Consider the following 10,752-nt stretch of genomic DNA (forward strand, 5'->3'; position numbering starts at 1 on the left):
TAAATAAAATTGAATATTTACACATTTGAAAATGTTCTATGTTTATTTTAAATAATATATATATTCTCCTCCAAAGGCAATGACACAAGATATGTTTTTAAGGTAGAAAGGGGGTGAGTGAGAGAGAGATATCTACATCATAATTTCAAAATGTGAATCAAATACACCACTGGAGTTGTCATGCTTTGTTTAAATCCACCCATTTTCATGATGGATGGATTTGAACAATGGATCATGTGACTAACGGGTGTGTTTGGTTGGTCAGGACTGTGTCCTATTACGGTAATCTTTGGTTTTTCGCGGTTAATGGGAATCAGACCCTCCCGGAAAAGTGAAAAAAAACGGCAACTAGAGGGTGACTTTTTAAAAAATATATATTTTTATTAATTTTAAATTAACATTTTGGAGGGATTTACGCCTCAATTACACTGTTGTGAGTGCGCCTTTGCCTGCGCGGACAACATATTCAGAGAGCGTTGAAACAAAAACAAAACAAAAAAAAACAAAAAACAAGCGATTGTAAAGTTGAGAGGCAATTGAAAATCAACCATTTGGGATTGCCTGAAGAAGAAAGAAATTACTGTTGTACAAAGTCATAGAAATGAATCAGGTCGAAGAACGAAAGCAATGACATTTGACTGACTGAAACATTTGGAAAACTTCAATGAAAGACCCGACATCATCTTTAATGCCATCAACCACATTAAGAGATTCAAACCCAGAACCTCTCAACTGCGAGGCACATGTCCTAACCGCTACGTCGGCCTGTTGCCACCAGACAGCCGAGTTCTGTGATTTATATCTGGAGCACACAGGCAAAGTTGAGTGAAGAGTTGCACCCTAAAGCAAATGTGAAATTAACAGCTTCATCTTGGTTGTCTTGGAAAAAATCTGGGTGACCTAGTGAAATGCACCTGCTTTGGCCAAACGGACAAAAACAGATTATACGGACAACTCAGGTCTCTCCACAGAACAGATTAACAAAGTTTTAATTAGGTGTGACAATTTAATCTCTCCGGAATGACAGATTAAATCAGAGGTTAACCACAACTGCTGGCATGGTTCATTAATCCGTTAATGACTGGATGTGTTTTTCAGATGTTCACTTCTTGGACAGGTAGATGCCTTGCATATTTGTTGCTGCCTATTGACCGGGGAGGACTTTGCGTGCAGCGACAAGATGGATGCATTGCAGCTGGTTTGAACTTTTTGGTCCTTTTTTAATTTTTTTTTGCTAATTTCTATCTCACATTTGCATAACTAACTGCATGAGTTTTTTTTGTTTTATTTTTTATGCTAATATTTTTTGCTGAATTCTATCCAAACATGAGTTGACAGCTGAACTCTGACGTTTCGAGGGCAAGTCTGGAATTCCGCTAGTTCTGAACTATTCCCATTCAGTAAAAGTTCACTACTAGCAGAACTCAGATTTGTTCTCGATTTCCAACAAGAGTTGAGATTCTTCAGTATTCTTCAATATATTGATTCATGAGTTGGAACCGTACTGTTGTTATTATTATTGTTATTATTTGTTTTTTTTTTTTTACACTGATGTGAACTGAACTGTAGCCACCTTTCATGAGGTCACATGTTCATTTGACATCGGGTCATAGTAAAAACCTCCAAGTGCGAAATGTATTTTTTTTTTTTACATGTCATTTAAGACTCTGTCATAACCATATTGTTCTTCTTCATCCTTTTGTTTTTGAAGGAGCCAGGCAGGTAAGTAAACGTGTATCTCTGTGTTGGTAATTCTCGTATGAAAACGCTGATCTTGATTTGGGGTTGTTTGCAACAGGTCAGAATCATTTAAAACATAATTCTGAAAATCATCAAAGGCTTCGTTGCTCGTTGATGTCAGTTCTGCATTTCTGCCAAAGTTCTACGATGATTTTTGCCCGTGCAGAAGATGGGAATTCCTTGTGCAGATAATAAATACAGCGCCCCCAAGAGGCACATGTCTGCTAATGCTGCATGTTTCTGCACATGGAGTTACTGTAACAAAAAAAAGAGCAAACTTAGTATGCCAACAACATTTTTATTTAGTTGCAGTAGGTTTTAATTGTATTTTATCGCTAGGATTTTTTCCACATTGAAATATACAGAATTTTCTGTATGAACAATAAAGTATGTACACCTGAATTTACTGAAGCCTATGCATTTTTTTGTCTATCCAAATGCACTTACTAGCTAAGTTAAGTTAATACCATCTTTTTATTTATACTTTACTAGTTTTTCACAATTATGTTTTCTTGTGAAAATGATGTCTATCAGTATTTACCAATGTGTTAGAATGCCAGTGGTTCTGTTCATCACTATTTCTTTGTCAACAAAAATCGCTTCTTTAAATATTTTAAGAAACTGAAGAATCAGCAAAATTCTAAACCTAAAGTGTTTTTAAATAGTTTTTTTAATTGCTTTTTTTTTTTGGTTGTTTTTTTTTTACAAAGTACCATGATATATCACATTCAATGTTGTTTATACTGCGCAGGTGATCCTCGATGAGCATTGAAAAGTTTAGGCCGGTCCAACTTTGGAGACTTCAGTGGTTGACTGACTGGTTGATGTTTCATCATCATCGCCTCCACTCATCCCCAGCATCGCCTTCATGCATGAGCGGAACTGAAAGAGAGAAGGAACGTCAGGAGATTGCTTGGTGGAAGTCGTTTTGCTCTATATTCTAAATATGCCTCATTTCTTTCCCACACTCATATCTTCTACAACACAGTGTCACGTGTACATTATTTTTCATTCTTCAAATAGAATAAAACATTTTTATTTTTATTTCTTTTCTCTGTATGTTTAAGTGACATGCGAATAACCTGTTTGTTGAGAAAGATGTAGATAAAAGGGTTGTAGACGGTGGATGCTTTGGAAAGACAGGAGGGGATGGTGGCCAGCCTCAGGTCAAAAGTTTGCCCGCGGTTGTTGACGACCCAAACGGCAAAGGAGGCATACGGCATCCAGCACACCAGGAAGCCCAGAACCATGACAACAACCATCCTGGTCACCTCTCTCTCTGCTTTCTGGGTAGAAGCCGACTCAGCCTGGGCTTTTGCGGCCTGTTCGATAGGAGGCAATAGACTTGCTGGCACTGATGGATTTTATTTATTTTTTTTTTTTTACAAAGGTTGTTAGGAAACTAAGTCAATCGTAACTTACGGCTTTCAGCACAAAAAGTAGCTGCGAGTAGCAGAAAATAATCACGGCGAATGGTACTGCGAAACAGAAGCAGAAGAGGAACATCACATAGGACTCGTTGTTAAACTTGTTGTTGGACGTGTACCAATCTGGACCGCAAGAGCACTGCATTCCCTCCGGGATATACCTGAAGAAAAACAAACATTACATTGTCTGAGTGTCTGAAAAACAATGTTTACCACCCAGATAGCATCTGATGCCAATAATATAATTTTGGTGTCTGCTCTCACGTACGTACTTACCGACTCCAGCCAAACAGCGGCGGCACGGCAGCAATCAGAGCAAAAACCCAAGTTGCTGCACAGCAAGCTAGAGCATGATTGGGTTTGAAGACAAAGTTTCCAAGAGGTTTGCACACCACCAGCCACCTTTCAAAAGCTACCACTGCAAGCGACCAGAGGCTAACCATACCTGGAAGAAGAAACAATTGGGGGTGGGGAGAAGAAAAGACCATCAGTTCCACTCGAAATGTTCTAAATCAGACCCGGGCCACATTTGGCCCGCCCGCAGTCTCTGACGGCCCTCAGAGTGACCATCAAGTCGAAGACAAGAGTAGAATGTGTGAAGATCTTATTTTTGAAAGTGTCACTTTTATTTTATGTGGACGCGAGTACTTGTACAGTCTTGCCAGTTTAGCAACATTTTTGCTATATTTAGCAATATTTCAGACCCCTCCAGCAACTGTTTTTCCACAAAAAGATGAGCAAAAATGACAGCAGCGGGGCTAATTTTAGTAATATTTTGATTTTCTGCATGCTGTCAACAATATTTTACTTACCACTTATCTAGAGATTTAGCAGTTGATTGAAACGGCTAACATCAGTTGGCGGTGATCATTTTTCAACTCAAATGATATAACTTTAATGACCTTTTAAATTTTTCATTTAAAATTTGTATTTCCTAATTACAACATAATCTACAAACAGTAATTATTGAAACAAGATTTTTTTTCTAATCATCCAAAAAAAATGAAAAATTGAGGTTAGCATGGAAAGTGTACTAATGAGGTTATTGAGAATTAATGAAAAGAGATCTGAAATAAACTCTTCATCACTTTTCTTTTTTTCAATGGGAAAAGCCATTCTGGAAATCTGTAATAATCTTTGTAAATTGAACAGTTATTCACATTAATCTTTATCTTCATATTATTATTATTATTCTTATTATACTTTACCCAGTCGCTCACCCAGAGTGTGCTTCAATTATTATTCATAGTCCAACCCCAAATGTATTTCTTATAAAAGTGTCATGTTCATATTATAGTGCAGCTGTAAAAGGCAGTTAATCTGTGTTTTTATAATAATCTAAATTTAAGTGCATACATTGTTCTGTTGCCATCATATTGTTGTACTTGCTATTATTATTGTTTCTCAATTAGTGGAATGTCTTCATTGATATTACCTGCACTTAAAAAACATAATCACTGAAAGAGCCAAATAAATATTTTTGTTTAAGAATTGGACACAAATGTCTAAGGAAGCTAAAGAAGGGCTGCAGTAAAACAAAACTCCAACTGGTTTGGTCTGGGTTTATGCCACCTTTAGAAAAAAGCTAATTCAGTCTAAAAAAGCGTCAGGACATTTTAAACCTGACAGTTAACATTTTAGGATGGGGCGACAGAGAATTTTTAACATCTCATTTTTTTCTCTTTAATTTCTTTATTCGCTTTTCCTATATATTCATTCAATTGTAAAGAGACTTTCTGCAGATTTCATGAGGTATATGGTGAAAAGAGACCGAATCTCAATTTACGCCCAAACACAAACAACCCTGAAACCTTTTGAAAACCACTGAATTAAATGACAATTTCATCAATTGATCACCGTTTCCATGGCAACGTCGCTGTTTGTGTAGGCAATTGTCTGTTGATATTTCTTACCCCCAAGAGTTGCAGTAAATCCTTCAATCTTGCACGCAAGCGGTCCCAAAATCATGTATCGGAAGGCAAAGCAGTAAAAGCAGGTGAAGGAGCCCACACAGGCGACAAGGAGGTTGGCCACAGCTAAGTTTACGAGGATGTAGTTCAGGTGAGATCGGAGCTTCTTGTATTGTACAGTGCATGCGATAGTGGCGGTATTGACTGCTGTGCCAGTGACAAAGATGAAGAACATGAATGCTGACATGGAATAAAAAATCGCCGTGCTCCCTAGGTGATCTTGCGGAACCAGGAATGGGTTGAATAAAGTGATGTTGTTGGTGTCCAAAGGAACGGGGATCCAAAAGTCATCTGGCAGCTCCATGGGTGGATTTATTCTCATTTTTCTCAAGAGTTTTTATTTTGTGAGCAAAATATTTGGGGAGAAAAAAGTGAATAGAAGGATAATAATTTTTCTTCAAGTGCAGATCCGCTCACGTCTGTATATCTCTGTAATTGTGACCGAAAGCCGTATTTGTAGGAACTTTGAATGTTACTTATAGGCTTCACTTAATTGGCTTAAGGGATGGATTTAAAGATTTGTTTTAAGCCAAACAAAAAGAACACACGACATGCACAGGTGTGCATGAATTGTCGTTCACACACACACGCGTCTTGCCTTCTTCTGACTGTCAAGAATGAGCTTTTTACCTGTGGGGAGAATTCATTAGAATTGTAGATTTAGACTTTTGTCGCGTAACACTCATTTATCTCGTATGAAATGTCGTAATTTATTTCTAAATCTACTTGAATTTGTTTGAAGAAAGGGGTATGTCTGTATTTGTGCTTGGAATATTTCCAGATTTTAAGTACTACTTCATGACATCACAAACAAAGTCGTAAGCTGTTTTCAGTTACAGGGAATTCTGGTTGTTCGGGCTTTTAAAGCAGACCATCCTCCTTAGCAGCCCAGCGACTCCATTTCATTTCATTGCATCATGACCACTCATTCCATTATTTGAGCCGTTTCTCAAGGGTCACGGGCAGCCATGCATGTTAATGGAATGTGCACTGTAAAAAATGAGTGGGAGTGATATTTACTAGAAAAAAAATCAAGAAAAATTTTCTTCACTCAGACATTCTAAGTCAATTTTACAAGAAGTGTTTTTGAGTAAATTTCATTGGTGTATTTAATTTTTTTTTTAAAAAGCCACTCAAGGGAAGTGAGCTTTTATTTTTTTCACAAAAGGCATTTCATACAAAAGGGTTACTCAATGTGATTGAGGATGGAACCAGAAAGTTCCAGATTTGGCAACGGCTGCTCTACACTTGAGATATGGCTCGGCAACATGGGGTGATTAAATTGCGGCGTCTCCAAAAGGAGGTCAAAAATGCGCTTTGGTAGGATTCTGAGGTTTTCACCTGACACGCATAATATACTGGCAGACCACGGCAGTGGCGCAGCTCGGGTGTAGAGTGGCCGTCTTCCAACCTTGCGGTTCGATTCTCTCCCGTATTGATCTCCGTTGAGTATGAAATGTGAGTGCAAAAACATACAGTGGAGTGGCTTTTTAAATTTAATGAACTCAAAAACTCTGCAAAATGTACTTCGAAAAGAATTTACTTGGATTTTTCAAGTAAATATCACTCCCCATTTTTTACAGTGTGGGAGGAAACCGGAGTACCCGGAGAAAACCCACACAGGCACAGGGAGAACATGCAAACTCTACGCAGAAAAGCTGGAAGGCAATCGAACCCTGCACCTCTGAACTTTGAGGCATCCACCGTGCCGCCCCCATCAGGACCAGAATACGGTGAAATGCGTTTCTTTCAACTGAGTCCCTCTCTGTTTTAATAGACTTTACAAAATGTAAGAAATAAAATAAGATTCAAAGACATATCATGATCACAAAAGTTGTAAAAGCAGATCACTTTATTATAGTGGTTTTTTTTTGTTCCTTTTTTTGAATATTGCGAAAACATGCATTTATGTTATTTACAACTGACTGACTCGTTAGTGGCATTCAAACAAGAACAAGTCCAACATCTAAGCAGGTCCCACTTTAGAGACTTCAGTCACTGAAGTTGTTGATGATGATGTCTCATCTTCACCACTACCCATTCCCAGCATCTGCATCATGCACGACCGGAACTGTGATGAAGACAAGAAAAATACGAGTCAAATCATCACTCACCGACTCGTCTCTCTTTAACAATCAGTTCATATCGTTTAGCATCATTGTTCCATGCAATTTATAACATCACAAGATCAAATCATACGGACCTGTTTGTTAAAGACCACGTAGATGATCGGGTTGTAGACTGCTGAGCTCTTTGAAAAGCAAGACGGTATGGTGGCCATTCGCAGGTCAAAGGTCTGGCCACGATTAAAGACAATCCAAAGAGCAAAGGACGCATATGGTAGCCAGCACACCAGGAAGCCCATCACCATGATGACCACCATCCTGGTCACTTCCCTCTCAGCTTTCTGAGTGGAGGCCGACTCAGCCTGCGCTTTTGCTGCCTGCATGTGCGGAAAGAGGTCAAACATATCCTGAGCGCTTTCAAGCCAAACCCGGAGTCATCACGAAAAACATGAAAGGCTTGGAAATGAATAGGCTTTGCGATTCGTCTTACCATTTTCATTGTAATGAGCAGCTGACCGTAGCAGAAGATAATGGTGGCGAGGGGGACAGCAAAGCAGAAGCCAAAGAGGAACATCACATAAGATTCGTTGTTGTATTTATTATTTGTGGTGTACCAATCGGGCCCACAGGAGCACTGCAGACCTTCCGGAATATATCTGGAAAAAAAAGAAAAAAGTAGACACTCACAATCTCCCTCTACTTTTGTTTGGTGCAATGGCACAAAGTGTGAAGCGGCGTCGACACTGACCTACTCCATCCGAAAAGTGGTGGCGCCGAGGCAATCGTTGCAAACACCCAAGTGAACACGCAGCACGCTATCGCGTGGTCCGGTTTGAATACAAAGTTGCCGAGAGGCTTGCAAATGACCAGCCATCGTTCGAAGGCGATCACAGCAAGAGACCACAGACTTACCATGCCTAAAAGGACAAAAAAATAAATAAATAAAAAGGCTCGTTGATGTTTTTTCAAAGCATTGACAATCAAATAGGTTTATGTGTGTTTTTTAAATCAGGGGCCGCCATCCAGCATGTTTTGGATGTTTTCCGCCTCCAACACACCAGATTTAAATGATCAGCAAACTCTGATAAGCACGAAACAAGTTCGTCGGGGGAGCGAAACATCTAAATCATGCAAGGTTAGCGGCCCACCCCCGTTTTAAAACGCAGCTTTCAGCTCACCGCCAAGCGTCACCATGAATCCTTCGATCTTGCACGCCAACGGTCCGAGGATGAAATATCTTGCCGAAAAACTGCAGAAGGCGGTCGACGAGCCCACACATGACACAAGAAGGTTCGAAACGGCCAAGTTCACCAGGATGTAGTTCAGGTGGGACCGGAGCTTCTTGTATTGGATGGTGCAAGCGATGGTGAGCACGTTGATGAACGTTCCCACCACAAAAAGGAAGAACATGAAAGCCGCCATGCCATAAAAGGTGACTGTAGTCCCCAGATGGTCCTGAGGAACCAGGAACGGACTAAGCAACGTGATGTTGTTGGTGTCCAGAGGAACGGGTATCCAGAAATCTTCTGGCAGCTCGTTGCTTCGATGCCCCCTCATTTTACCGGATTTTTTTTTTTTTTTTATCTCACCGAAACTAAACACCTCGACGCTGTCTTGCTTATGATGTGCTTCAGCTAATCACATGCGGCAAATAAATCCAAATAGATCAAAGCGGAATGGATTTCAAGCCTTAAAAATTCAAGTGAAAGAATGCTGCCACACCAGCGTCCAAAATGTCTTACTCGCTCCGTCGTGGTGGTACATTTATACAAAGGGCAAAGGAAACCACTTAGCCCCATTAAAGGATAAATGACTTCTATAATTGACTAAATGATTTATGTTTGCGTTGATTGGCGTAATTCATTTAGTGGTTCCTGTTTTGCTTGTGCTGCCAAATAGGTTAAACAGCACTCGGACTACATTTTGGTGAGTGGCTGAAGTCAAAGACAACGTCACTGGAAAGCTGGCTGACGATTTCTGGCGCCTCAAAGGTCTTATTGTTTAAATATCGCGTTTGAACATTCTTTAAATATCATTTGTTTTTTTAAAAACGACCCAATATTTTTTCCTTATAAAGTTACAGTGCACTCCAACCAAGAAGCACGTTCCCAACTTCCCGAGCATTTATCTCAACTCCAAATTATGTCCACCGTCTTATGGCAGATAAACATGAACTCTGGTTCTCAAGAGCAAATGACTTTAAACGGGTTAATCCCACTTTCCTAAGGAAGCACAGATCTGGTCTTTACCTGCTAATCTGGTTTGCAACTGCATCAAATCTTCTAATCTGCCTCACTGCAGTCCTGTGTAATCCACTCTGCTGGTTTAACTTGAGATTTGTGTTGCGTCTTTGGCATTTTGCCGCCATTGTGGGTTTAATGAACGTTCAAGACATTGCAAACGCCATTGTGGAGATGTCTAAAAGGTAATTGGTGCAATGATGATCAGCATCCAAACAAAAGTAAGAATAAATGGAAACAAAAATACATTTAGAAATGGGAATCGATAAACCTCCCAGTAATTTAATTCCTAGGAATCCTTTGTTTGATTATCAATTTATTTTGGGTCACAAATGAGAGCTAACGTCGGTTTGATAATACGCCAAGGGCCCTGTTTTGGCTAGCAAAGTGCCGTCTAACTACACACATGGGTGGAGTTTTTATTTCATTGATTATTTTTGCCAGATTGGTGACAACGGGTGTAACGGGGCTTTTGTGCCTCCACGTGCCATTGTGGGATGCAATTTATTGTTTTCATCCCTAATTTTCATCAAATTATCGCGGTATGGAGCGCACATCTGAGACGTTGCCGCTTGATATGCGGAAAGAAAAATTAGACCCGCTGGAGTTTGTGCACAGCATTGGCACGTGAAAATTATTACAATTTGTTCAAGAAATTGATTTCTGAGGGATTGTCCCAACAATGGTTTCATATTTACAAATGAAATGGATCTGCGGAGCGCTGAATCTTCCTTCCAAATTGACAACCACGCCCAAACAGCCGCAAATATGCTAGGCTAACCTAGCGCTGGCACGGAAATGAAGTCACGCTCCTTTTTTACGCCAACACACGTAATTTTAGAATTCTGCACCGCAACCGAGGAATCCTATAATCTATTGTCTTCTGTTCGTATTAGCGATTATGTGACGGTATGCATCGGGAGACATGACCAGTCAAGAGCAGCGAAGCAAGAGTGATCCAAATTTGGATGATTAATGCGCCCTTCAATTCACATTAGTTAGTAGAACTAGCGTTGTAATTTATGAGTGAGCCGAGTGATCCACTATTAAGTATTTTCACAGTTTTTTGTCAGGTCCGGACGGCCGTCGCTAGGTCAGCCCACTGTTCCAGGCCATCGAATTGGTCGATGTGGTATCCTCAAGAAGCAGTTTCTTGTGACCTTTTATTTACATCTCAGAACACATGATGCTCCTTTCTCCTTCATCTCTTTTTTTTCTTCATTATACAAAGAAAAATGTGAAAGTTTTTGTTTCCATTCTACGGCACGTAATCTGAGCGCAATCAGGATGTCCCCTGCCTTCCTGTCTG

General features: G+C 39.8%; 2 protein-coding genes and 1 long non-coding RNA gene across 3 annotated transcripts; 1 reads left to right on the forward strand and 2 right to left on the reverse strand.

Annotated features, from left to right (window-relative positions):
* The first annotated feature begins 1,111 nt into the window (after positions 1 to 1,111).
* On the forward strand, positions 1,112 to 2,784 carry LOC148326768 (uncharacterized). Its single transcript, XR_015845731.1, has 2 exons — positions 1,112 to 1,198; positions 2,492 to 2,784. It is a non-coding gene; the product is annotated as an uncharacterized LOC148326768 (long non-coding RNA).
* Positions 2,031 to 5,548, reverse strand: LOC148326769 (blue-sensitive opsin-like). The gene is made up of 5 exons (XM_088307957.1): positions 5,081 to 5,548; positions 3,444 to 3,612; positions 3,163 to 3,328; positions 2,823 to 3,062; positions 2,031 to 2,622 (listed from the first exon to the last, which is right to left on the reverse strand). The coding sequence occupies exons 1-5, from the start codon at positions 5,457 to 5,459 to the stop codon at positions 2,518 to 2,520; spliced, it is 1,059 nt and encodes a 352-aa protein (XP_088164083.1). The 5' UTR covers positions 5,460 to 5,548; the 3' UTR covers positions 2,031 to 2,517.
* Positions 5,549 to 6,971: 1,423 nt separating this feature from the next.
* opn1sw2 (opsin 1 (cone pigments), short-wave-sensitive 2) lies at positions 6,972 to 8,958 on the reverse strand. The gene is made up of 5 exons (XM_088307956.1): positions 8,382 to 8,958; positions 7,952 to 8,120; positions 7,694 to 7,859; positions 7,341 to 7,580; positions 6,972 to 7,208 (listed from the first exon to the last, which is right to left on the reverse strand). Exons 1-5 carry the CDS (start codon positions 8,758 to 8,760, stop codon positions 7,104 to 7,106), a joined length of 1,059 nt encoding a protein of 352 aa, XP_088164082.1. The 5' UTR covers positions 8,761 to 8,958; the 3' UTR covers positions 6,972 to 7,103.
* Positions 8,959 to 10,752: the final 1,794 nt, after the last annotated feature.

Source organism: Idiotropiscis lumnitzeri, chromosome 11 (assembly GCF_059441095.1).
Source record: "Idiotropiscis lumnitzeri isolate Australia: NSW breed Sydney's pygmy pipehorse chromosome 11, RoL_Ilum_1.0, whole genome shotgun sequence".
NCBI classification, from domain to species: domain Eukaryota; kingdom Metazoa; phylum Chordata; class Actinopteri; order Syngnathiformes; family Syngnathidae; genus Idiotropiscis; species Idiotropiscis lumnitzeri.

Excerpts from the sequence above, each read along its gene's own strand:
- LOC148326769 (XM_088307957.1), bottom strand. The coding sequence starts at position 5,459 with ATGAGAATAAATCCACCCATGGAGCTGCCAGATGACTTTTGGATCCCC. Across the intron at positions 3,613-5,080 it reads ATTTACTGCAACTCTTGGGG|GTATGGTTAGCCTCTGGTCG; the intron begins GTAAGAAATATC and ends TTCTTCTTCCAG. Across the intron at positions 3,063-3,162 it reads TACTTTTTGTGCTGAAAGCC|GCCGCAAAAGCCCAGGCTGA; the intron begins GTAAGTTACGAT and ends CCTATCGAACAG.
- opn1sw2 (XM_088307956.1), bottom strand. The coding sequence starts at position 8,760 with ATGAGGGGGCATCGAAGCAACGAGCTGCCAGAAGATTTCTGGATACCC. Across the intron at positions 8,121-8,381 it reads ATTCATGGTGACGCTTGGCG|GCATGGTAAGTCTGTGGTCT; the intron begins GTGAGCTGAAAG and ends TTGTCCTTTTAG. Across the intron at positions 7,209-7,340 it reads ACGTGGTCTTTAACAAACAG|TTCCGGTCGTGCATGATGCA; the intron begins GTCCGTATGATT and ends TCTTCATCACAG.